This window comes from Myodes glareolus, chromosome 5 (genome assembly GCF_982192425.1).
Source record: "Myodes glareolus chromosome 5, mMyoGla1.1, whole genome shotgun sequence".
Classification (NCBI taxonomy): domain Eukaryota; kingdom Metazoa; phylum Chordata; class Mammalia; order Rodentia; family Cricetidae; genus Myodes; species Myodes glareolus.
In genome coordinates, this window is record NC_142030.1 from 34430352 (window position 1) to 34457696 (window position 27345).

The following is a 27345-nucleotide window of genomic DNA, read 5'->3' on the forward strand; positions in this document are numbered from 1 at the left end:
GCATGGGTGTCTGGCAAGGCCTGGCTGATACGGGAAAGCCACCAACTCCAGCAGGCATTTCTACAGCGTCCGAAAGTCAAGGTAGCCAGGGAGACATGGCTTTCACACAGGAAGCCGTCAACAACAGCTACAGACATAGAATCAGATTCTCAAAAGACACAAAAGACAAAACCATGTGATTCATGTGGTTGAAGAAATAAAAGAGACAGAAATGTGAGCCAAGGAAAAAGGTCGTAAGACCATAAAGTTGATTTGTAAAAGACCAAGCCTCGTGTGTGTGTGTGTATGTTTGTGTGTGTGTGTGTGTGAACTGCATCCTTTAAATTTTGAACCAAAACCTAAAAAGCTAATGGTGTACATCAGATTAGACACAATTAATAGTAGACTTTGTGAGTTGGAAAGGAGACCAAAATAAACTCCAGAAAGACTATCTAGAGATTAGGAGATGGAAAGAGAGAGTGGCTTAGATGCGGAGGATAAGAGGGGATAGTGAGGCACATATTTATCTGTCTTAACATATATATGTGTGTGTGTGTGTGTGTTATATATATATGTTATATATATATGTGTGTATATATGTATATGTATGTATGTGTGTTTGTATGTGTGTGTGTGTGTATATATAATATGTTTTTGAGACAGAGTTTCTCTGTGTATCCCTGGCTGTCCTGGAACTTATTTTGTAGGCCAGGCTGGCCATAAACTCAAACTCAGAGGTCCACCTGCCTCTGCCTCCTGAATGCTAGTGCACCACCACCACCAGGCAGGCCATAGTGTATGTTTTTAAAGGTTAGAAAAGGGTAACAAAGTTACATGAAGAATTGATGAGGCAATTCAATGGATGTCAAGCAGAATAATCAAGTCCTAAAATACTCCCCACCAGGATCCATGAGGTAAAACCACAAAGCAGGAATGATACATACAGTTCTTTAAGATCCCAAAGGAAGTTGAAAAAATAATGTATGTTCTCTGGCAAAGATTTTTTTCAAAGAAAAGCAAATTAGTTAATAGCCACAATTGAAATCAATAGCTCAGGGAACTTTTTATATGCTCCAAGAAAAAAAAAAACTCTTGGTCCAAAAGTGTACACCAAGCAAAACTATCTTCCAACAACTAAGGAGAGAATTCATATATTTTTTTCAAACCAATAAAACTTAAGACAGTTTCTCACAAGTAGACTTTAAAGAAAGAAAAATTTCAATGGTGTTCTAAAGGGAAACAAAATACCACATTAAAAGATAAATGTGCAGGAAAGAATGGGGTATGGGACGTATATAGTCTAAATATGGAGTTTAAATTATATAGAAAGTCTAAATAAACGTTGAATAAAACAATAGCTAACAGATTTGAGAGGTTAACTGAACTAAAGAGGAACTAAACTACAAATCAACACCAGCATACAAGTCTGTAGAGCAATGCTAAGATCTTTGTGTTCTTCTGGATAATAAAAAAGAAGAAAAGATTTAACTTTAAACATTTTTGAGAAGGCCTATTAAATTATTTTGGGCAATCACTAAAATACTAAGCATAGAGGATATACACTGAATACTAGTCGATGGAAAACATTAAATTAAAAATCTAGCTATTTGGATACAAAAAATAAGTCAAATATAAAATAAGAAAATATCAAGTTTCCCCTTCATCATTTTATACTGGATATACACCTGCAGAAAAATAAAATTAGATACACAACACTCACCCTGTTAATCAATTCAAAATTAAATGTTTTCATCTACAACATGAAATTGCTGAAGGGAAACACACTACAGGTCCCGTCGAGACTTTCTGAGCAGAACCCTAGTAGCACAGGAAGTACTTGGAAGAAATGCCAATTGAGGGGATAGAAGATTAGAGAATTTCTCTATGGCAAAGGACACTGTTGTCCAAGTGAAATGATGACAGTCTACAGAAGAGGCAAAATGTCTTTACCAGCTGTCTTTCAGAGGCTGTAACTACGATACACGGAGAACTGCAAAAATTAAACAATAAAGAAATAAAACTCCCAATCAATAAAATGAGCAAATGAATATATATGTCTCAAAAGGAGAAACACAAAGTGCTAATAAGTATCTTTTTTTAAAGTTCAACAACCTTAACTTTAGAGAAATGCAAATTAAAACTTTTATAAGATTCCATCTCACCCCGTTTAGAATAGCTAACACACACACACACACACACACACACACACACACACACACACCAACCCTCTCCCCCCCCCCAAAAAAAAAACTCTGCTAACACGTGCTGGCAACTACTCGCTTGTGGGAACATAAGCTTGTATAACCACTGTGGGAATCAATTCGGAGGCTTCCAAAACACAACAAATAGAAGTAACCTAAAACCAAGCTATAACATTCTTCTGCATATTCCCAAAGGACCGTGTCCTACCACAGAGGTACCGTCACATCCATGTTTACTGCTGCTTTTTTCATAACAGCAAGGAAGCTAAATCAGTCTAGATTTCTATCGCCAGATGAATGGAGAATGACAGTGTGGTTCATGCGCACAATGGAATTCTACTCAGTCTAAAGAAAAATAAAAATTTCAGGAAAATTAATGGCTGGAAAATATTTTGCTAAGTGAGGGAAGCAAGGCTCAAAAGACAAATGCTTCTGAGGTATGCGCATGCGTGCGTGCGTGCGTGCGTTAGTAAATGTGAGAAGAGACAAGGAAACTAGAAGAGTCTCTGAGGTGGGCAGGGGATTTCGGGGAGGGAAGTATGGAAAGTTCAGGAGCACATGAGATGTAGAAGTGGAAGGGGTGGGAATGAGAAGGTATAGGGAGATGGGCCAGGGAGATGGGGGCGGGAAGACTCAGTCAAAAATAAGTTATATAAGAAATTGCCATAAGGAAACATATTACGTTGCATGTGAATTAAAAATAAACTAAAACATTAATAGATACATATATCCCATTTGAGTGGTTTTCAGTGTATTTGTCTTGACAGGTATCATGCCAAGCTGACTTTACAATTTAATCGTTTGGGGAAACGACTACAAATTTGATTCAAAAGCTGAATATTGTTCTAACAGTTAAAGGATGGGCATTTTTTCCAGACCCATGTGGAGTATTTGTGAAAATTGACCACCTTTATGGCCATGGAGGTAGCAGTGGACAGAAAAGGATAAGCAGGGCTGGTCTGCAACATTGCAAATTCAAAGACAAGCAGCACAGGTCACAAGAAAAGCAGAAAACACAGAGCTGTATAATAATGTAAAATCAACTGTATTGAGCATGGAGCACAAAGATTACAGAGAAATGCATGTGTTTAAAAGAAGACCGAGATTAACCTCCTAATGATCCGAGGCAAGGAAAGGATTCCAGAATAAGCCCCAAAGGAGAAAATGATGACAAATCAAAAGGTAAGAGAAACAAAAAATGCCAAAAACTATTCAAATGGCAAATTAAAGACGAACCCCTGACCGAAATGCTGAGGGAGGAAGAGCCAAGGAAATCACTATTCAGGACATTCAGGATAAGGTGGGGACTACCCAGCATCAATCACTATGTGGGACCTTCAGGATGAGATAGGGGACAACCCAGAATCACTATGTGAGACATTCGGGATGAGATGGTGACAACCCAGGACCACAAGACAAATGCTAAGGAGACAACAGGGTTCACTGTCACACATCTGAATTCCCAGCTACTCACAAGACTGAGGCAGGAGGATCCCTTAACCTTAGAAGTTTGAGGACAGCCTGGGCACCATAGTAAGACACATACCCCCTCCCATCCTGAAAGAAAGAAAAAGAATTTTTTTTTTACTAAAGCAGTCTTTTCTAATAACTTGAAATTTGGATAAATGAAATGGGCATAATCTTGAGCAGTAACTTACCTTGGTAAGTTCAAAATAAATTTGTTCTCCAGTAAGAATTGTTCTCACAAGAAAACACAGGCCCACTGCGGCTTGGCAGTAAACTCTAGCACAAAGCCCAGGTCTAGAAATGTTTTGTTTTTTGTTTTACCCACCAGCTCTGCCAGAGAACGGATGACAGTACAACTCATGCCTGGACAGCAGACATCTAACAGAAAGAGCAGCTAGGAAGGAATAAGAGAATCAAACGCTCTCACGAACATAGACACAAAATTAGCAAATCAGGTGTGACCGTCAGTAGATTGTGAACACCTTGATTCGTGCAGGGATGCAATATTAGACATGATCAGTATACTGTGAATACCTTGATTTGTGTACGGATACAATAGTGGACATGATCAGGTATGCTCAGGATGGTACAGCCACAGACAAGATGCACGATTAGAAGCACAAAGCCCATTAACAGACCAAATTATCCATGAAACAAAAGTGTCTAATGACTGCCTCAGTTTGTGGAGACTTCACAGCCATCTCTCTCACCTCTGGAAAATGGGGACCTTCTCTGGACAAACTGTAGAGTCCCTAGGGAGATGTCACTGCAGTTTTAATGTCATCTGTCTTTGCTGCTTGTTTGGTGTAAAAGAGCATCAGCTATTGATATTATGATTTTAGCAGCCACAGAAAGACAAACTACATTTTCTCTAATTTGTGGGTCTTAGGTTTCCTTAAAGACATGTAAAATACAGAAGGGACAGGGGAGGAATAAAGGAAACTGGTAAGAGGGGGACAGTAGACAGCATACTTAGTGCTGAAGGACCCTGGGATGAAGGGCAATACATAATACGTTTGAGAGAAATGCTTTCTGTAGAACCTAATTCTTCGTTTGTTAGTTTTTCAAGACAGGTTTCTCTGCGTAGCCCTGGTTGTCTTGGAAACTCACTCTGTATTGTAGACCAGGCTGACCTCGAATTCACTGAGATCTGCCTGCCTCTGCCTCCCAAAGGCTGGGATTAAAGGTGTATGCCACCGCCACCCATGTGTGTAGAACATAATTTTGTGTGCAGAGAATTTACATCACTAAATATATTTTTGGATAATAAAAATAAATAAACTATGATTTTTTTTACACACTGCAAAAGAACTTTTAGAGTAATATTTAAACTGGGTGGAGATGGGTCCTCACGTTCCTTGCTTTAGTGGAACTATGTTCTACAGTTAAATGCTTTTGCAGAAGTCTGAGTCATGGAGAGGTATGACTTGTGGAAAGAAGGATGTCTTTGCTAGGAAAAATAGAAGTGACCCAAAAGACAAGAAAGAGTCCTGTGGTTTGTGCCTTAACAAACTGAAAAAGCTCACCCAAGCCCTGACAGCATTCTGAGGACAAGCCATAGAGACTAAGGTCACCTGAACACTCAGTAATACTCCATCTAAGCACCCACAGGATCCAGAGAAGGAAGCACAGAGGATCCAGAAAAGAAAGTCTGTCCCCCTGGAGGCTGGCTCTTACCTTCAAGGTATCTGGAAACCTTGCAGGCTCTTGTATAGATCAACAGACTCCTCCAGCCTTATGCTGACTTGAGTCAAATTTGCTATGAGCTCCCAGAATAGGGGGCTTGGAGTCCTCTCCAGTACTTAAAAGTCTGGCAACTCTCTAGCACACCCAGTCTGTAACTTGACCTGCCTTCCCACTGTACCCACAGGGATAGTTGTATAAGAAAGGAATGGGCCCCAGACACACTGGTGACCCACAGCAGAAGCAGCCAGCTCAGTGCTAACCTCTCCTCCAGGTCTGGCCACTGCTTGAGTTTGCCTTGACGGCCACTGGCATCTCCCTTTTGAGCATCCGCAGAAGGCTCCTGCCCAGCCCTGGCCGGCTCCATCAGGTCCCTGCGGAGGTGAAGGGTGCCACTGGACATGCTGTCTAGGAAGCTCAGGATCTGTAGGCAGCTCTGCAGCCTGGGTGGGAATGGACAGCTGGAGGAAAAGGCAGAGCTCAGCAAATCCACAAAGGGCCTGGCCTTCACGTCAGATGAGGAGAGCCGCTGGGCACCCTCCTCCTCTGGAGCTCCGAAACAGCCCAGCAGACAGAGGTCCTCGGCCAGTTTCTCAAAGAGCCCATTGGTCCTGAAGAAGTACCCGTTGACCGGGTCCAAGTGCAGTGCAGCAGACACCACACAAAGAGTGTGCAACACCAGTTCCAGGGTCTGGCTGTGGGACACAGAACCCCATGTTGACACGACAGGCACTTGGAGGGACCCCTCCAGGTCGGAAAGCAGGGACAGCAGTCCATTGAACCCACTGGAGACTCGGAATGCAGCATGGCCCTTGGGGGTCTCCAGGATCCGGAGCAGAGACTGAAAGAGCAAGCAAATAAAATGAGTAAAATCCAGAGGCGGGTCAAGGTCACGTACAAGCACATCCACCCAGGTTCAGCCCTGTTAACCATGGACACCAGAAATTGGGCATTCCTCAAGCATTGTGACGGCAGTCTTGTTTGTTTTAGCTGCTTAGGTTATCAGTGTGTACGTTTCCTCAAAGGGTGGTCTTTAAAGGAGGTCTATCTACCTGTTAGCATCTTTATGGAAATATTTTTCCCTAACAGTGGTCACAACCCCTTGGGGAGTTACATATCCGATATCTAATCACAATTCATCACAGTAGCAAAATCACAGTTCTAAAGTAGCAATGAAATAATTTGGGAGGAGGGTCACCACAACATGGAGAACTGTATTAAATGGTCTCAGCATTAGGAAGATTGAAAACCACTGGTCTAGAATGAGTTTTGACCCCTGGCCCAGGCCCTCACCCCATCCTGAGAACAAAACTCTTACACACACACACACACACACACACACACACACACACACAGCTGCTGAGAAGTTGTCTCAACTTGCCAGCAAACTGGGCTTCATTTGTTAAGGAACCACACCAGACTTACTCACCCCAAGAGAATCCAGCCCTATTTAATTCTCTCTGTGAGGGATGCGACATCCCTCCAACGTGCAGAAGACCCAAAGTGACAATGTAAAGCGTCAGCTCACTGTCCTCTGTCTCCCTCTCCATGTGAGCAGCAGGGTTCTGTCACACGAGGAGAGAGCAGAGGCAGTCTACTCAGCCACAGGCTGGAAAGATGAGGTTTTCCAGAAGGAGGACAAACCTTCCATGGAACAAGATCCATGGCTACCAGACAGCCTAGACCCTGTGTGGGAAACGGAGCTCAAGGGGTGAGAGCGTACACAGAATCTCCCACCCTCCAGTTGGCTGAGACTTCTGCAGGAAAATGTGTTTCTCACAAAATCAAACCTTCACGGGGCACCTACACAGTACAGTCTCTGCCCATAGTACATGATATTTGATAGATATTCCATATGTGGACGAGAAGGATAAGAAAGAGAGGAAGGGAGGGAGGGAGGGAAGAGGGAAGACATGGAGGGAGGGAATGAAGCAGGTATGGCCAAGTTTATAGACATATTTAAACCCCATGGTCATTGACCTCCACGATAGCTAACACTGGAGCCCGAGACCGGACGCCATCTCTGGCATGTCTTTGGACAGCTTATGGTGTTTGTGTAGTAGACTATGGAGAGAGGTTTGAGGTACTTTGTTTTGTCTAGAAAGTCAATGCTGAACTGAATCAAGAAAAGGAACACAGTTCAGGATCAACTCTGGGACGCTTGAGATATGATTCAAAGGTCAAAACTGAAAGAGACTCACACTTCTGGCTAAGAACCGATTCTGTGACTTAATGACACGGTCTAAGATGATGACCCAAAGCTGGACAGGGAGAAGTCAACAGACAGGGAAACCTGGGTACTCGGAAACAAAAGACCAGACTAGTCCTTCAAGACAAACATGTATATGGACAGAACAAGGTTCTCCCAGAATGGCAATGCTTGGTAAACATGAAAGCTCATGGTACACCCTGGGCAAGACCCTTGTCTGTATAGACAGGGTCACAGCTATCTGCCATTACCTATGGGCAAGGCCCTTGCATGTAGAGACAGGGCCAAAGCTATCTGCCATTACCTATGGGCAAGGTCCTTGTCTGTAGAGACAGGGTCACAGCTACCTGCCATTACCTCTGAGCAAGGCCCTTGTCTATATAGGCATGGTCACAGCTTTGGAAACCCTGGTCTGCATGAGCAACACATTCCCAACTGAGAAGCACTTCTTCAGCTAAACAGGGAATTCACTCTGTAAAGTAGGTGATAGTTTAAGCCTTGTCCTTCTAAATGATAATCCATACCACAGTATGAACAATGGAAACTGGCCTGTAACTGAGACTGTCCTTGGGTCTGGTCATGTGATATGTGCCCTGAAAACAAGAATCAGTCAGCAAGATGTTAGAAAGCCTTATGAATGCTCATATCTAACAGTTACATCTCCATGAGAACCTCTAGCGGCTCATGACCTCTAGGAGGGTCAGCTTCAAGCAAAAGGAATGAAGAAATGCCTATTGTTTGTCACATGACACAGACCAAAGCAAATGCAAAGGGGGAGAAAGATTAAAATTGAAGACTTAAAAGTCCAGTCTGAGCACTGGACCCTGGTCCCGTTAAGAGGAAAATCCCAGTAGCCAACCTTATGCCAGACATGGCTAAGAAGGGTTTTATCTATCCTTCCAAGAGTGGTGGGAATACATATTTCAAAGGGGAATCAATCCAACAATAATATTTACCCATGATCTGTGTCTCTCAGTGGGTGTCACCTAGATGGCTACTTTCTTTCCTCTGGTTGGGAGGGGGAGAAGAAATGGCTGCCCTTAATTGTTGCTTTGTTCGATTTATTAAATTCCGGGTCATTATCTAAAATGGGGGTAATCTCATTAGAATGTAGACGGCTCTATTATTTCTTGGGATGGGGTTAATTTCATATTTGCAGAGTCATAAAGTAAAGAGTCCAAAATCCAATTACAAAGGCTTAATTTCATAGCAACTAAAGAGAAACATTTCTATCATAAAGGAAAATAAATATTTCGGGACTTCGGGAAATGATTTGTCAGGAGCTGGGGGCCCAGGAGGAGGGGTCTCCATTACTGTCATTCAACTTTGCATGATAATGCATCATACAGGGTTCCAAGTCTGCAGAAAAGGATAAATTGAATCAACAGAAGTCACAGTAATCAGGGTAGGGTTGACACATTTCAAGAAAGGTCAGCCTTTAAGCGCATTTTCCCATTCCTAACTCAGTTACCTTGTCATCGGCTCTGAGTTAGTATTCCTCTAGCCTGAATCTCTAAAATGGATGTCTGCTGCATGGCGCTAACTGCGTTAGGACTAACAGGATTTATTTCACATCCTATTATTTGTTATTCCTCATAATTTTCCATGTGTCATGCTGGAAGACTGGTGAGGTAATGCGATTAAGCTCCAAGTTGAACAGCTAAATGTATATTAGCAAATCAATCTGAATTTGTGCATAACCCAATCACAGTCCCCCTGGCCACAGGGAGGAAATTCATTTGCTTATATTATCCTCTAACTCCGTTATCCTTTGCCAGAATCGGTGGTGTAGTCACACAGCTTTGGTGTTGGTCCGGAAGTGCCACTGGATTCTGGAAGCATCTGCCCTAAGGTGGCCTTCCTTCTCCATGTGTGTGCTGTGACTGCCCTTCAGAGACTGGAAAAACGCTATCTGCCTCCTTCCGTAGGGTCCCGACACGCCACGATGGGTCCCCCACATCCTCTATCTGACCCTCTATGGAAACCCTATCATCTGAGCACAGCCAGCCTTCAGCTTCTGAAATGCTAATCCAGCCAGAGAGCTCATTTCACACGGATGTTTGTGAAGTTTCAAGGGGTTCTCAGATGATTTTAAACCACATCAGCTTCCAGGGAACATTCACTAGCGACTACTTGTGTACTCAGAACCTGGGCTAGGCTCTGGGGACCCAGCCCTCTCTACCACCCACTGCACAGCAGTGTATAGCAGGTCCTACTCCACTGAGGGCAATGGCAGCTCCTGAGGACTTCTAACTACCCAGCAGAGCCCTGGAATGCGGAGAAAGCGGGAGGAGAGCCTGTGGGCTCTGACTTTGTTAAATAAGCTCACAGAGGGCTCATTCCTTATGAACTCTCTTGACGCTGTGATTCTGAAATTATATTGAATCTGTAAAACACTATAATGGCTTTGCATTGCTAATTCTAGAAGTTCCGTCCTATTACCCAGGGGCTAGCACTCCAATAAGATGCCTCTGGGCTGCAGAGTAAACGAGATGAACTCGCTGTGAACAAGACAGAATGCTCTCCTTCTCTTTGGATGAGCTCCTTTCAGTTTCCCAGCACCATCAGAGAATAGCTTTCTTCTCTGTGAGTCTGTTCGGATTTCACTACGAACATTTCAGGAATAATTTTGCACCCCATGGAAAACCAAAGTTCTGGCTGCAGTCCTACCTTCCCAGTTCCTATCAGAACACACAAATCCAGCCAGCAAAAGCTTGACAACATGGAGTGGCTGCCCGTTCTCAGTTGCTGGGCTTATCTTGAGTGACAGTGGTCTTGGGAGCTCTCTGGATGCTTTTGCTTTAAACAGGAGAGAACTAGCCCATATCGATCTCAGGTCTTTCTCAGCGTTAAATTCCAATGAACTTTTTGCCCTTCTCTGATGCTAGCTATTGGATCCCAGAGTCTCTCCTGTGCTAGGCAAGCCCACTACCACACAACCTCACCCTAGCTCTCATTAATCTTTGTTTTAGTTCAAATTATAACAGCATTAATGTGTCTTTCAGAAGACATTTATTTTTCTTTTGTCGTTATTAGCAATCCTTTTCACTCATTTTTTGCCCCGTAATTACATAATTACTTGAGTTCTTATCATCCATGGAATGCATAATTATGACACGGTGCCATTCTCTTTTCAGCCTCTTGGGAGGCCTTACGTACTTAGGACTTCAGGTAGGTCATGGGACAACATTGACTTCTTCAGTGTCTGGCATGTGCTCTGCAGAGACTCAAACACCACACTCCTTACATTAAAAAGGATAGTGGAAAGAGAACCAGAGCTAAGGCAGTTAGGGTTCAATGCCAGGGCAATTGTATATTTTTCCTAAAGTTCCTCAGTAACCAAATATAAAAAGTTTGGGAAACAAGAATGTCTTTTGTGTTGTGTCGCACATAGAGACAACAACTCTGCTTAGATCTCCAGGCGAGTGTTTGCATTTATGTCCCTTCATTCAAACACCATAAAACAAAGAGAATTTTTTTAAAAAGTTACCAGCTGATAGTTCAGCCATTAAAGGCTCAGGCTCACAACCGAAAAGACAAAAAAAAAAAGACTAAATAAATAATATTTAAAAATTAGAAAGTTTTTCTTTTTTAAACACAGGGTCACAGTATAGTGATAGCTCTGGCTTATCTGGACCTCTCTATAATAGATCAGACTGGCCTTGAACTCATAGAAATTTGTCTGCCTCTGCACCCGCCCCAAGTGTTGGGATTAAAGAAATGCACTACCACACCAACCTCAAAAGAGAATTTTTAAAAGGCATAGGCCACAAAACAATAAAGGGAAAAAGACAGCAAAAAAAAATACAAATGGATGATAATTAATAGAGTATGTATTTCTTGGACTCCTTTTAGACAATGTGATGACTGTTGATCATATCACGAAAATAAATCCTCTCTGCTCTGCACATGTGCTAGCCTAGACTTGCATGTCCATCTGTGTCCCTGCCCCTTCAGCTCTGACTCTCGTGAGCCTCCTTTCCAGCTCCTGCTATCCTCTGGGAGTCCCCAGATGAGTCTAGCCTGTCGCCCTTTTCCCACAGCCCACCCACTTGGCATCTACCCAGAGCGCTCACCACTTCCCTGCTGTGACCAGCACTCATGTAGTATGAGCACTTCTCCCTAAGCTCCCAGATAGCAAGGGTTATATCTCATTCTATGTGTGTCCCAAGCACTCTCGCCAGACCTGGTCACTGGTAGATGCTCAAAGAAAGAAGTCAGCAGAGCCCCTGTCAGGGCACCACTGATTCACACCCTACGTTCATGATATGCAGCGGTACTGAGAAGTTAGTACCTGGCTATGGAGGACATTTTCCGTCACCCCTTGCAGCTGATTGAGTCCTGCCCAAAAGTCTGTACAAAGAAAACTGAAAAGAAGCTGGAGCATCGGTCTGGAGAGATGGCTCAGCGGTTAAGAGCATTGCCTGCTCTTCCAAAGGTCCTGAGTTCAATTCCCAGCAACCACATAGTGGCTCACAACCATCTGTAATGAGGTCTGGTGTCCTCTTCTGGCCTGCAGGCATACACTCAGACAGAATACTATATACATAATACATACATTCATACATATATACATACATACATACATACATAAGCTGGAGCATGCTAATTCCAGCCTGAAAGAGTATGTTTCACGCTGTCCCCTCTAGCCTGTCTTCCCTTTGCTTTCAGTTAAGTGGCCCAATGACAGCTGTTCCTGAGTTGCAATCCCAAGTATTCACGGATTTTGCATAAAAACAAACTTAAGACCAGATCTGGGGGCGCACACCTGGAATCCCAGCAGTTGGAAGGTGGAAGCAAAAGAATCAAGAGCTCAAGGTAAACTTTGTCTAGACAACGCGTCTAGACAATGAGCTACATGAGACCCCGTCTCAAGAAATGTTTGTGTCAGGTAACTAAGTATACGGGATTTATTTATCACAGCAGCTCAGACTGCCTGGCCCAACTATCCGCCTACCCAACACAATGAACCAATGCACAAACGAAGGTGGATCACTCGGAGCATACACATGAGAAATCAATTACAAAGGAGGGCTTGACCTCACCTTGAGGAGATCCAGCTTCAGCTGCAGCTCCCCCTGAGTGGAGGAGCACAGAGCACCCACAATGATGCTCATGTACTCCTCTGCATTGATGACCGAGAGCTGCTCCAAGATGCTGAGTGAGGCCCCTCGGTAGGACTCGTCATCTAGGAAGATCTTGATGAAGGGCACCATGCCATGATCCTTCAGGACAACTGGGAACAAGACAGACAGCACTAGAGAAAGGTAGACCTTGGCTCTGCACTTCCATCATAAGGAAGTTATTTTTTTTCTTTCAACTTCCCAAATTCATGATGCTGCATTCTCTCTTTGACCCTCCGGCACATAGTTTTATGTTTTATAATCCACAGCGATAATGGATTAATGGAAGAGAGCAACTTTGGTGTTGAGAATTAAGAAGGCAAACCAGTTCAAACCTTGCTCAGCCTAGACATTGTTGACTCCCCCATGGGAAGGGGGTGGGGTGGGTGGAAGGTGGGAGTAGCGGGAGGAGAGGAAGGAAAGGGGATTGAGATTGGAATGTAAAATGAGAATAGATTGCTTTAAAAAAATAAATTAACTTAAAAAAAGAAAAACCATATTTTTCACCAATGAGGATTCTACTTGGGGGAAACATTATTTGGCCAACATCTTCCCATAGGAGAAAGTTCAAGATAGAAGGGATAGATTCAAAAGATTTACTGTACAAGATAAAGACTAAAATGAATAACAACGATTGTGGTTTTGAAAAACTTCGAAATCTAAGTAATCCAACCCTTGAGAGTTCACTCTCCATCTGCTTACCTTCATTCCCTAATCCGGGGCCTACACCAACTCTTTATCCTTTCTGCCAAGATTCTTTTTCCAGTGTGTTGACTTATTCTTTGATAATTCCATATAATATATTTGATTCTATTATTCCCCTTCTCCAACTCACCTATCTACCTTCCCAATGCCATATATTTTGTTCTAAAAAAGAGAGAGAGAGGGAGAGAGAGAGAGAGAGAGAGAGAGAGAGAGAGAGAGAGAGAGAAAAGAAAATCCACAAAAACACACGGAGTCTGGTTTGTACTAAGTGCTGTTGGCCAACTGCTCCTACTCCTGAGCATGAGGCATGTCCTGGGTGTTTTAATAAGCCCACTGTCACTCCATTGAAAATAGAACTGATTTTTTTTTCTTTTCTCAGCACCTATCAATTGAGAATAGCTTCTTGGCTAGGGTTGGGATCTTGTCTTCTATACAATAGAAGGCAAGCTAGAATTTAAGTTAGGAACATACTTAATTTTCTAGGTCTTTCCTTGGGGAGAAAATTAAAGGAATCTAATTTTGGTTTGTTTTTGTTTACAGGCAACCTCAGGACTGGCATTTTCTTGTCCAGGACTAGCATTCAGGTTTATTCTCAAGGAATAAAGACACAACATTGACTTGCCAATGAAAGAGCTTAATGAGTGAGGATTTAAGAGTTACAGGATATTCAAATCATGGGCACATTCCCTCTAAATGGAAATCATGCTAGGAGGCCTGTTAAATGCAGATTCCCTGAGACTCGATCTACTACCACCCAGCCAGTGTCTGAAAGTCACCTTAGAAAGGTGAATTCTAACTGGCACTGCCAGGGAACATTTTGCAGGCTTCCTCTGCTGGAATGAAATAGCATAGTCACTTGTGAGGGTCTCAATGCCCCTGGGATGTAAATCACCAAGCCTATGGACAGGAATCTGTTCTACTGTTTCATGTCATATACTGATATGCAAAAAGGAACCTTCTTAAAAAGAAAACCATGAAAATCACATGATCTTAGAAAACTAAAGCAAAACAACCAAAACAAAGATAAATAGAATTGCTGAATTTATCATTGACTGGGTGATCGTATGTATATATGTATGTATGTATGTATGTATGTAACACACACATATATGTTTGGCTATTTGGTTGGTTTTTGAGACAGGGTTTCTTTGTGTAGCCTTGATATTGTGGGATAATCTTTTTGTACAGTGTGAAGTGGTGTCTTTCTTAAGGAACCTTCTGATTGGTTTAATAAAGAGTTGAATGACCAATAGCTAGGCAGGAGAGGATAGGCTGGATTTCTGGGGGCAAAAGAAGAAGGGGAGATAAATCTAAGTGTAGAAAGACACCAGCAAAACAGGGAACAAGTCAGACATACAGAATGGAAGAAGTTAAAAAAAGGAAAAAGAAAAAAAAGCCACATAGCAGAATGTAGAAGTTGTAAGAGCTAGTTGAGAGCAAGTCTAAGCTAAGACCAAGCTTTCAGAATTAATAAGAAGTCTCTGGGTTGCTACTAGGGAGCTGGTGGGCCAATAAAAAAGATTGATTACACCTTGGTCATCCTGGAATTCACTCTGTAGACCAGGCTGGCCTTGAACTCACAGAGATCCACAAGCCTCTGAGTTCCAAGTGTTGAAATTAAAGGCATGTGCTGGCATCCCTCCCAGTTAAAATTATATTTCTTAAAAGATTAATGTGTTCAATGTTTTACTCTGTAGTTTACTAAAAAAAATAATAATAAAAAGAGTCTCTATTTAATGAAACAGGGTACCAACACATTTTACTTAAAAAGAGGTGAAAGGAGTTTTTAATGGTCTCATTAATTTAGAAAATACTACACTGAGCAGCATTTCTTTGCCACCAACTTTATTATAAAATATTAAGAAATATCAAGTGAAATGTGTATTTTACAGATGATCACTAAGTACCAGCGAGCATATGAACGTTAGCCACCATGGTCACACTGAACATTCCTTGTATATTGCCTTTAAACACTCATAGGTAACTCATCTTGTTTTGTTGAAGACTAACGCAGCACAGTTAGTACTATCATTACCTGCATTGCGAACAGAGCCTTGCAGAAGTGTGACCACAGTGTTCAGCATCACACAGGTGAGTTCCCTCTCTGGATCTTGCACACCAGGACTGGGCACCTTGCTTCCTGCCACATTTAAAAATAAATAAATATATACTAAGTCTGCATGGTACAATCAACAATCTCTTCCTCCTTGGGTGTCCTGCCTTCCCGAAGAGATGCTAGTGCAATGCCTCCATTAGAAGGAAGCAAGCATCCCAACCCTGAAGAGACGACCATGAAAACTCTAACCACATTGACTCTCCAACGTGAGCACACCAGAAGTCTGAAAATACTAAGGGCTCAGTGACAGAGCACAGTACTGTAAGTAAGCTTCAATTCTATGCATTTCCTAGTCTGTGACATTTTGTTACAGCAACAGAAAAAAGACCAAAACTACCAAGCAAAAGAAAGAAGTATACAACCACCTACTTTCTAGGCTTGGTCTCAATCAAGGCCTACACATTCAAAAGTACTCTGGAAATAGTCCTGATTCAGTTCCTTCCTGAACTCACGAGGATGCCTAGGCTCCTTGTGAAGCATCCATTTTAGTCACCCACAGAGTGATGCCAAAATGACGGGGATACAATGCACAGGACTTCCTGGGTCCCTTTTACATGCCACTTACAACACTGAGTCCTTCTCCTTTAATCCTGAAGGGGCCTGTGACATAACTGCTGTCACTTTACAGAGAGATTGGTCTCACAGAGATGCAGTAAAGGGATAAGACCACCCTGCTGATACCACGGCCATGCTTCCAGCCGAGACATTCACTCTCTCTCTCTCTCTTAGCTTCCTCCCTCCTGAGAAAATAGGCAGAGCGGCAATTTTGACAAAAGTCAAAGAGCAGCCCCCAGGCCTGTCCAGTCAGTGCAGCAGAGTAGGGGAGGGGGGGAAAGGCAGGGGAACTGAGCGGCTAGAACCCTGGGGCCTGCTGTCCCACCTGTGGGCTGTTTTCCCAGGGCAACAGGGAGTGAAAATCACAGGAGGTGAGGATTGCAAAGCTTGAGGCAAGACCACAGGGCAAACTAGATCTGGATCAGCAGGGCTCTGGGATCCCACTCTCTATGCTAGACCACAAAGCCACACCCCAACAGATCCCAGAAGCACCCGCCCCCAAACCTAGGCCTCTCCAGGAGATTTCCACCCGGGAGCCCAGCAAGGAGGAACTGCACCCCGACCCCCTCCCCGGTCAGTTTCAGGAGTTCTCTCAAAGTGGCATCCATCCCTCTCACCTCTACCAGGGAAGACCTGGAAACTGTCTGATCTTTGTGAAGTTACAAGTGCCAGAGTTCCTTTCTCTCTCCATCCCAGGCTCACTTTCCCCTGGCACCTGGCACCATAGGGTGGGTTGATCAGCAGACCCAGCCCGGCTAACAATGGCGTCAGCGCATCTACCCACCTGACTTCCTCATGATCTTGGCCTGCTTCCGGAGCTGGGCCAACAGCAGGCCTAGCAGTCCTGAGTCCCGGAAGATGTCTGTGAAAAGCCGGTCACTGGCCGTGATCCTGAGGATGCTCTGCAGAGCCACAAGGGTGCAGGGCAGTTCAGGGCTCTCCTTGATCAGATGCTGCACTTTCGCCAGGATCTCGTGGGGCACGTAGAGAAGCTTGAACACCAGAGTCTCCAACAACTGGAAAAAGTGTACCTGCACCGGGGGAGGCTTCAGGGGCACGAGCTCCACAAACTGTGAGATGGGCTGCAGGGTCCACTCCAGTAGGAAGAAATTCCGAGGGTTCCAGGCCCACATGGTCTTGATGGCCAAAAGCACTTTGGTGCAAAGGACAGAGTCGCTGGCTCTGTGGAAAACATTCTGCAGCACCTGGAAAGCCTGGAGATTCTTCACGGTCACCCCTGGAGAAGGAAAAAAGCGTCAGTTCTGCAAGTCAGCTCCCTGTCTATCTAGAAATGCATGTTTGTGTTCTCCTCGAGATGAAGTATTTGAAGTTTGGTTTGTTTTTTGTTTAAGTTCCAATGAGTACATGTCTAGAAAGCCTACGAACTCCAGCCTGTGGTGGGGAAAGAGCGGCATCAGCATTTTGGAGACAGGTTAGCTAACTGAGTGCTCCGGCTATGGCTGCTCTAAACCAAAAGGTGCCCATGTAGGTCAGATACACAGGATCCCCAAGGGGCAGAAAAGAAAGGAAACAGGAGTCTCATTAACTGCCCTGCCTTCAACTGCACATTAAGGTATCTGGGATCTATTGAGGTAGATAAAAACATGTGGTCAGAAGTAACTCAACCAGCTTCTTCTTGTTTAAAATCAAAGGTAGATATTTCCACTGAACAAAGCTGGGCCAAGAAGTTTGGTTTCAATCAGCTAGAATCAAATGCTCCTGGAGAGGAACTTACAGGGTCAGGTTTGCTTCTACATGGGTGAATGGATACACCTTCCTTAGCCCCTTGGCCCTTTCTCCATTTCCTCTCTCTTCCTACCCCGGGACACCTGGTCCAAAGCCCCTTTCTGTCTTGGAGTTGCTAAAACTCAGGATCTCCATTACCAATCATCTCTGATCCTCTTGTCTGCCCAAGCCTCCACCCAATGCCCTTCTCCCTCCTGCTGCACCAACTCTCGCAGCTTATTACTTCCCGCCTCAGCTCGCATCTCCAGACCCACCCGGCTGTTTCAGACCACTGCGTTTCTTCCCTGGTCAGTACTCTCTGCCATTAAACGCTTCCCTTTCTCTTCATCCTAGACAACCAGCAGCTTAGCCTTCAGAATTCCCTCACCAGCAGCTCTATGCATGGTTTCCTGACTGACCCACTAGAGGTCAGGCGTGTGCCGGTGCTCTCCATCTGGCAGCCTGCGGTGTGATGTGTGCATGGCAGTCTCAGCAGGGGGCATTAGAGAGCCCACACTAGCTGCTCACACCAGCACCCAGTAGGGTGCGTAGCACCTGTCACTCAGAAAGCATCAGTGCACTTGATGGCATCATCAATTCATGTTCAGCATCCCGGGAAGAGAAGTCACCGATTCTGAGCCTGGGTGGCTGCTGGGGGTCATTAGACTTCGTTATACAAACAAATGGTCCAGGGTAAGTTGCCCACGGACAGGGCTGGAATCCAGAGGTTGCCTATGTTACTTGACGGGGCCTTTGCCTATGTTAAGCAATATTTCCTCCACTTGCCACACAAAATAAACTTCCTTGTACAAAGCCAAAATTACACAGCTGAAATGTAGATCGAGGGGATATTTAATATCTACAGGTCTGGGTCATGTCTCTGAAGGTCAGAGAAGTATCAGACCATGCAACATCATTGACAGGTGCAAATGAATCAGAAACACACAGGGCCCTGTCAAGAACACCCCTCTGGCCGTCCAGGTACTTGGAGATGCAAGAGGACCCACCAGAAGCCTCGTGATGGAACTTGAAGCCTTCAAGCTGGGGATAAGTGACACTGTCAAACACCTTCAGTTCTGAGCGCCCACAGGTGGTCAGCCACATCACCAGCTCCAGGAGCTCCTCGAGATGGGGTTCCACCTCACCCTGGGTCAGCCCGTCATACCTGCAGGACAAACAGAGTCAGCTCCTCGGACTTCCTGGATGGAGCAGCCATGTTTGCATGCAGTACTCCTTAGACAGACCAGGGAGAATTCAGCACCAAAGGCGAGGAGAGTACCCTGGATAAACATCACTCCATCTACAAACTACTCTCTTTCACCCAAAGAAGTGCAATCAAACTCAGTTATATTTATTTTATGTTAAGAGTGTTTTGCCTGCATGCATGTATGTGTGCATTGTGTGTGTGCCTGCAGAGGCCAGAAGAGGATGCTGGAGCCCCTGAATCAGAGTTACTGATGGTCACAAGCCACCATGTAGGTGTTTGGAACTGAAACCAGGTCTTCCACAAGAGCAAGGGTTCTTAACCATTGAGCCATCTCTCTGGCTGCAACATTTCCCTCTTCTTAGCGCTTTGCTCTTTAAAATGTCTACTGTTGTTAGTCAGCTGCAGCCTTGGAACATCAGCTGAAACTGGGGGTGTAGGTCAGTTGATAGGGTGCTGATCCAGCATCCAGAGCACCCTGCATAAGACCAGTCATGGTGATGTATGTCTAGAATCCCAGGATTCAGAAGGTGGAGGCAGGAGGATCAGGAATTCAAGATCATCCTTGGTAGTACAGAGAGACTGAGACTAGCCCGAGTCATGTGAGACCTTATCTAAGTAAAATAAAATAAAACTAACTTTAAATGCGCTCTCTCTCTCTCTCTCTCTCTCTCTCTCTCTCTCACACACACACACACACACACACACACACACACACCAAGAATTCCAGAAATAAAAAAAATTCATGCTTCAAAATAATTTGTTATAGTATGATTACATACAAATATTATATTTTGCCATTAACCATTGTTGTTGTTAGCTTCTTACAGTGCCCAGTTTGCAAGTTCAACCTGATTATCAGTATGTATGTGTAGGAGAAAACACGCATGTGTCAGGTTCATAGGATCCTTTGCTGCCGACATCCCCTGGAGGTCCTCAGAGCATCCTTCCTGTCAGGAAGCAGAGATGCTATGCAGAGGAACCTGCTAGAGATTAACCACAGTCCTGTGTAGAGAAAGGCTGCTTTCCATAGTGGATCCCCAAAAGGCATGAATTTAAGGGGCTCACAGAACTGAGAGCCCCTCTGGAATGAAAGACTTGATGTTTCCAAGGAGGAAAAAGGAAACAGATGGCATGGGGAAGATGTGGACTTCTGTAACTTCCTCATGCCTAGCCTATGGCTGATGGTTGCTCCCATGTTTATATGGTGATGGCCAGGTGGTGCCTTGCTCTGCTCATGGGACAGGGCCCCTGGAGTCTCTGTCCAGCTCTATCCTTTCTAGATCAGGAACACATGAAACATGGCTCCTGGGAAGGCAGGAAGGCAGTGAGCTTCCTCATTCTGGTTCTTCCTTCTGTTTTCTATAAGAAGCCTAGGAAAAGTTGTCCATGCAGTGAGCAGAAGAAACATGTAGGAAATGCATTGCAGAGTACCACAATGGCCAAGGCATCTAACCATCGGCCAGACTGCTTACTGTGCTCTGTGTGCAATACCCAAAGAACCACTTATTCTTTGCATTGTTTTGAAGGAGGGGTTCTAAAAAAAAAGAAAGAAAGGAAGAAAGAAAAAAAGAAAAAGAAAAAACAAGCCTTGTAGAGATGGAGACTACACTCAGGGCCTTCAAATTTGAGGCTCACAGTTCTGTCATGAAGTCTGTAGAAGACATTGCTAAGGGCCACTGCACTGAGATGCCAAGAAGAGCCCAACAGAGCATGCACTGCCTTGCTCTGAGGCAGCTTCCCCGGCTTCAGTGGAAGAGCCTGTGCCGCAATGGGGTTTCTTTTATTTCCATCCTTTGCTCTTGCTAATACCTAGGTGTTAGCACCCACCTCCTGACTACAACACAATAAGCCAGAGTGGAGAAGCTGATCCAGCTCCAGAAGCACAGTGTCTTCCCCACAGTTCATGGATCTGGGAGGGAAGATGTCCCCTTGGAAGTTGATCTCAGAAAGGACAAGCAGGGAGGGGGCAGGCCTTATGAAGCGGCAAAAGGAAGGGAACTCCCTGAAATGCATCCTCAAGCTGGTGCCTTCTCAGACTGCTACACTTGTCCTTCTGATGGATTTGGGACGGTGGAGCAGAAGCATCCAAGGAACAACTTTATTGGATAGTTACCCATCAGCTCCTGATATGGGCGGTGGAGCCAGGGGTGAGGCATGGTTTTCCCACACACAGTCCTCCAAACCCTGAGCTAGGACAACTTGCAGCAGACCCCAGAAAGCTTCGGAGAAAAGCATAGAGGCACATGAGCTCTAAGAGGTGGAAGCCAGGCCAGCAACACACGTGGTGTGTGCCGTGCAGCAGACTTACTGAAGTGGTGATTATTGTTGCTCATTGATTCCCTTAAAGAAGTGGTTCCCACATCTATCTTCATGTTGAGTTACTGCTGCCCAGAGAGAGTGTTTCTAGTCACGCTCTTTGGAGCCTTGAATTTCATAAGACACACTTAGACACTCTTGCTGTCTGTCTTTCCCGAAGGCATGAGATGATTCTGAGCACCACAGCTTGACTGGTCAAGCTTCTCCCCGCTCTCACCGGGCCCAGCCACTTACCGCAACAGTACCTTGAGTAGCAGAGGGTAGCCCTCCCCGTTCTCAAACTCCAGGAGCAACGCAGAGGAGATGGGGTAGGAGTCTTTCACGAAATTCAGGATGAGGCTCACCGCCTGGCTCACCTCGGGTGCGGGGAGCGTGTCAGCCAACTTGGAGAGGTTCTGAACTGAGAGCCTGACACAGTCAGCCGCTGTGGGAGGGAAGCACAGCACTGCTGAGCTAGGAAGCCAAAGGCCCAGCTGCTGCCCCCTCTCCCCACCATCCAACTCCACTCCAACTTGTACAGCAAGACTTGAATGAGAATAAATTGAGACTGTTTTACCACCTCTTGTATTCAAGAAGAGGTTCCCTCCCTGTGGGAGGTGCCCTCCTGGGAGCCACCAACACTGGGGTATGGGAAGCAGCCTCTTAGCTCCTCCTTCCTAGAATGTGAGAGTTCCAGTCCCTACATAAGAGATGTCCTATAAGACTGGAGCATCGAGGAAGGCCTCAAAAAGCAACATGGAGCCAGCATGGGGTGTTGAGCAAAAATCAGCTTGATGAGAAACCCCAGGAAGGGGCAGCAGATGAGTGAGGATGTGGAGGGCTGCAGAGGGAAGGTTCCAGAAACTCAAGAAGCCAGGGCATTCAAGCAGAAATGTGAGTGGTGGGGAAAGAGGGAGGTGGGGTCCAGTCGTGAGGAGCCTGCCATTGACTTTGTTGGTCACCTGGAGTGGTGGAAAGGCAGAAGAAGGATGTCCTCAGAGTGGCATTTAGATTCTCCTAAGTGGCAGGAAGTCACAAAAGTGGAACTGAGAGGATACAGGATCAGACAGACCATCCATTGTAAGGACTCAGAAAAGCCAGAAGTAGAACCTTTGGCAAGAGAGGACCCAAGAGTACTGATGATGTAGTGGCCACCAGACTCCCTTCCTAAGCACCTTCTAGCCCACAAGCCCATAGAAATTACCCAGGCCTATAAGAAGGTTCTGGGATGAGAATATGAGCGAAGAGGTCAAGACCACGAAGGGTTCATCCACTGAAGCAGTTTACCTGAGCTAATGGGAGCTCACCCACTCCAGTCAGACTGGGAAGGAACAAGCCTAGGACCAAACTAGTCCCTCTGAATGTGGTTGACAGTTGTATGGCTGGGGCAGACACTGGGATTTGTCTCTGCTGCAGAGCCTATTCTCTTTGGATGTATACCTTGCTCAGCCTAGATGTAGTGAGGAGGGCCTTGGGCCTTCCACAGGGCAGGGTGCCTTGCCCTCTCTTAGGATTGGAGGTGGGTGGGGTAGGAGGGTGTGTGGAGGGAATGGGAGGAGGGAAGGGAGTGGGAGTTTGGAATCGTATTTCTTTTAAAAAAAAATCTAATAAAAAAATTTCCTCCAGGGGAAGAAGCTTTGTGAGGCCTTGACCGGAGTAGCAGAGGGTAACAGTTAGAGACCCCTGCGGTCCCTGCCTGCAGCCTTTTCCTAGCCATTCAGCCTCTAGCTAGGACGAGGGTAAAGGAAACTGAAAAGTCAAGGCATGACTCAGCTTCAACTATAGGCCTGCGCTTTGAACCCCATGGTGTCTCCTCCAGGAGCTGGCTTACAGTCAGAGAAAAGGCTGGGGGGCATTCTCCATTCTAGCCAGCAGATGTCCCTTGTCACAGAAAGAGGAACAGATCAGAGCACGTATTTGGAAACACGCAGGTGATATTAGCAGCTCAGATACCCAGCTTGTTCCCAAAGAGCCCATTCTCTGGAATCGGCCCAAGTAAAGAAGTGTTGTATTCTAAGATGACTACTGTGCTCATCTGGGAAAGCTAAAAAAATGTTGGACAGCGGGTGGGAGTTGAGCAGAGATGAATGCGAGCTTTTCTCGGCATGCGCTCCTTCGAGCTGAGTTTAGAAGGCTTTCTTCTCTAGACCAAGCACCTCTCCTGAGACTTGTGTGCAGTCTCAGAAGTCTCCATGCTTATCTGGAGCATTACCTGGGTCCTGCAGAGGCAGTGGATGCTGAGGAAGGCCCCTGAGAGATCTAAGAGATTAACAGCAACATTTCATCTCTAATAAAACCCCCAGGGATGCGTGTGATGCTGAGGCCAGTGTCCAGGTGTTGTCTAGGCACTGTGAGCATACCAACCCACTGAAAATCAGAATGCAAGCAGTAGCGCTATCCTACTGCCCATCTTAGAGATCAGACAAACAGGATAGCCCTGTGGTTGTAACCACAGCCCTGCGATCGTTCACTGGAGTTCACAGCCTGACTGTGATGCCAATTGCCAGCCTTCACCCCAGCGCGCTCCCTAGCACAGGCACTAAGGTATGGGAATCAGATGTCTCCGTGTTTAACAACAGAATTTGCCAAGTTCTTCTGGCACTTTCATGGTGCCAATATCTACCTCCAAGGGACTAACGATGTAAGGAACACGCAGGCCCTGCGTGCTCTCTGTGTGGGCGAACATATGTGTAAACGAGGCCCCCTTTCCTCCTCCTCCAGTGCAGCATCAAGAGGAGCGACGCACATATTTTCCCAAACGGAGCCATATAAAGTGAGGTCATGTACTGGGTAAGCTGTCCATTCGGCTCTTCTTTCCAGAAATCCCCACTGATGCAGAAAGAGCCAGGGGGCGCTGGAGCTTTGCTCTGAGTTGCAGGAACCCCTTGAGTGACCCACAGCCCACACCTGGTCTCCGGAAACCTACTTCGCAGATACTGGATGACGCTAGGGCTCTGAGCCTTGGAGATAGCCCTCAGCACACAGAAGGTGGGCTCCTTCCAGAAGTAGCAGCTGTGTTCCCGCAGACAGGTGGTAGCAATCAGCAGAGACTGGAGCTCGCTTCCTGAGAGAAGTCCCTCCAGACCCTGAGTCTCACTGCAAATGTTTAACAACATCTGGGAGGGATGCAAAGTGAGGAATCTGGTTAGGACAGGCGCTCCTATGGCAGCTTGCTCCCCGCTTCTCTGGAGCGATGACAGCCATGCCTCAGCAGAAGGCACTGAAGAGTGTACACGACCACCCTCTGGCCCAGTCAGGACTGTCGACACCGTCAGCTAGGAAAGGGGCGTCCTTTCTACTTACAAAAAGAACTTTCTGTAAAATATATCCTTCTTGAACATATCGAGAGGTCACACTGGGTGACTGACCTGGACAGTCTAGGCCTGTGAACCTGTACTCTATGATGCTCACACAGTGAGACGTCACACTGGATGACTGATCTGGACAGTCTAGGCCTGTGAACCTGTACTCTATGATGCTCACACAGTGAGAGATCACACTGGGTGACTGACCTGGACAGTCTAGGCCTGTGAACCTGTACTCTATGATGCTCACACAGTGAGAAGTCATACTGGGTGACTGACGTGGACAGTCTAGGCCTGTGAACCTGTACTCTATGATGCTCACACAGTGAGAGGTCACACTGGGTGACTGACATGGACAGTCTAGGCCTGTTCACCTGTACTCTGAGATGCTCACCCAGTGATGAATCATGGCACCTAGCAATTCACCTCTCAAAAGTGATGTAGCAAGTGCTATGTGACTGCATTTTTAAAAATTTTGGTTTCTGTCTTGCAAGTCAAACTGGGGGGGGGTGCAAAGAGATGCTCTTTTGTATGCCAGGGAGGGGTGGAACTTGAGAGTACAGGTGGAAGGGGAGCTGGGGCAGTGAGGGGAACCAAGTTGGGGGAGAAATCCACTCTTCATAGAGAGCACAGGGGAATGTGGATATCGATACATGGATGCCCTGAAGAGAACAAGGGAGAACACCACCTTGCAGCCACCAGGATGTTGCATAGTGGAGATGCAGGAAGAGCAGAGCCTAGAGAGGAGAAGGCATTTGGAAACTACCATTGAGATGGGCAAACTCCTCTCTTGGAAGCAGCCAGGAACCTGGCCCCGGCCCAGCAAGTTCAAGGCATGAGAAGGCCAGGGCCCTGCCCACTCACCTGCACAAACATCCTCTGCCCTTGAACATCACCCTCTAAGAGCTCATCCTTCTCCACGGGAAAAGCAAAGAAGAGGTAGAGGCACTGCAGGAGCAGAGCTGGGAGCCCTGACCCGACCACTCTGCCCAGCGTCTCCTGCAAGGGAAGAGCACAGGTCACCCACAGTGGAGGCAACCTTGGCATGCACCGATGTGAGGCCATCTGTGGAGCTGTGGGGAAACCACTTCCCCTCTCTGCATCCCATGCCCTCAGTTGGGAAATGTAGGTGATCATGGGACCCATCTATGGGGATTGCTTTGTTGAAAGATAATGCCCTCCCTCCGTTTGCTGGGGCCCTGGTTGTTCTTGATTTCCTAGGGTGTCCCTGTCCTCCTCAACAACAAGCTTTTCTGCTTGAGGGTTGTCTATTTCTGTGGACATAAACTCCCCACTTAGACTGCAGACAGTCCCTGCCTAGGACAAACACTGAGTATAAGTCATGGGCTCCCTTGCAGTTGGCATCTGTGATAAGGCTGTGAGCCTGCCCCAGACAACCATGACAGGTTACACCACCCCAGTTCCACACAAGCATCCAAATACCTACCTGCTACTTCATGCCGAGGGCTGCTACACCCCAGGTCCCTTGCCATAGCCCCTACAGGATACTCATTCCCACTACCTCTGTACATCTCTTGGCCTGTCCTTCAAGGGTCCGTGGTCATTTCTTCTGATGACCACAACTGCCAGTGTTCCTGAGAGGGAACTAGCCACTCATCCACTAACCACCCGAGAGGAAGCCTGCGACACCCACTTCCGTGGTGAGAGGTTACAGTCACAGCCAGCACAGGGCACAGCATGCTCAGGACAAGGGTCAAAGGGGAACCTCACTCCCATTGGACCAATTGGGAAGCAACATGGAGCCCAGATCAGGAGCTCTAGGGACGCCGGAGTTTTCACACAGGGAGCATGGCTTCTTCATGCATCTCTGTAACCCAACTCGGGGACCTTGAGAAGACTAGTTGGCACCCTGCGGGGGACACACCCAGCCTGGCCTTTATGGATAAAGTCAGCCATAAATGTTCTCACACTGACCCTAGGAGAGAGGCATGACTAACCCAACTTCTAAAATCAGAAGCAACAATACAAGCAAGTAGGAGATGTGAATTAATTCACTTGTGGTTATACACTGCTCATCCATTGGGAAAGCAGGGCCTAAGCATAAACCTCAGGTCCTGAAATCCACGTGTGACATCAGAAAGGAAGAAGGGAGCTAAATATAATGAGTCACTCTATGGAAGGGGACCGTTCATTACCCTGTGCTGGACCTTAATTCTCTCTGTCCACAGCTAAGGGGCAACTTGGGGACCCCTGGGCAAAAGCCTGGAACTCACCGAGTCAGTCCCCGTGAGCACATACACCGACTTTAGGAGTAGGTAGCCATCCTGATCCATGTCACCCTTCCACCTCAGTAACTGTCCAACTGCTGCCCGGGCTTGCTCTGCAAGATGTCAAAAGCTGATTGGTGAAGCCTCCTTCCCACCCAGCTTCCAGGACCTCCTCTTCCCCAAAGAGGTGCTTATGTACTGATACAAAACAGTCCTCCTTGTCCAAGCCTCAAGGTCACCTGAGTATGTCCCATCCTCCTCAAGATTAGTAACTCTGGGGAGCGGGAAACTTTAGTACCCATAGTAGTTATCCATGGTTCTGTATGGCCAAATGGGTAGTAACTAGCCCTTCACATTGAACCCCTACAATCCAGTCTTCTCACCCCACTTCTTGATTCACCCAACACCTTACACCACTGAAGAAGACCCAGTAACCCATGCCATGCTCAAGCTTCTTTCTACCTTAAACTCTGACCCTCAGCTCACAGACCCTGTGGTACCCCCACCAGCCTCCAAGGGCCGGCTCACACGATTGGAAGATCCCTAA

The 27345-nt window shown here is 46.0% G+C and overlaps 1 protein-coding gene across 8 annotated transcripts in view; it reads right to left on the reverse strand.

The window, feature by feature from the left end:
• Window positions 1-27345, reverse strand: part of Wdfy4 (WDFY family member 4) — a 236893-nt gene that overhangs the window by 176645 nt on the left and 32903 nt on the right. For all 8 annotated transcript variants that reach the window (XM_087906241.1, XM_087906246.1, XM_087906242.1 and 5 more), the window contains 9 exons: window positions 26805-26911; window positions 25435-25569; window positions 24192-24381; window positions 21521-21710; window positions 18771-18928; window positions 16823-17275; window positions 15403-15507; window positions 12585-12775; window positions 5594-6171 (listed from right to left, as the gene is read on the reverse strand). In XM_087906241.1, the coding sequence (XP_087762367.1) occupies window positions 5594-6171; window positions 12585-12775; window positions 15403-15507; window positions 16823-17275; window positions 18771-18928; window positions 21521-21710; window positions 24192-24381; window positions 25435-25569; window positions 26805-26911 (2107 nt within the window). The remainder of the gene's footprint in view (window positions 1-5593; window positions 6172-12584; window positions 12776-15402; window positions 15508-16822; window positions 17276-18770; window positions 18929-21520; window positions 21711-24191; window positions 24382-25434; window positions 25570-26804; window positions 26912-27345) is intronic.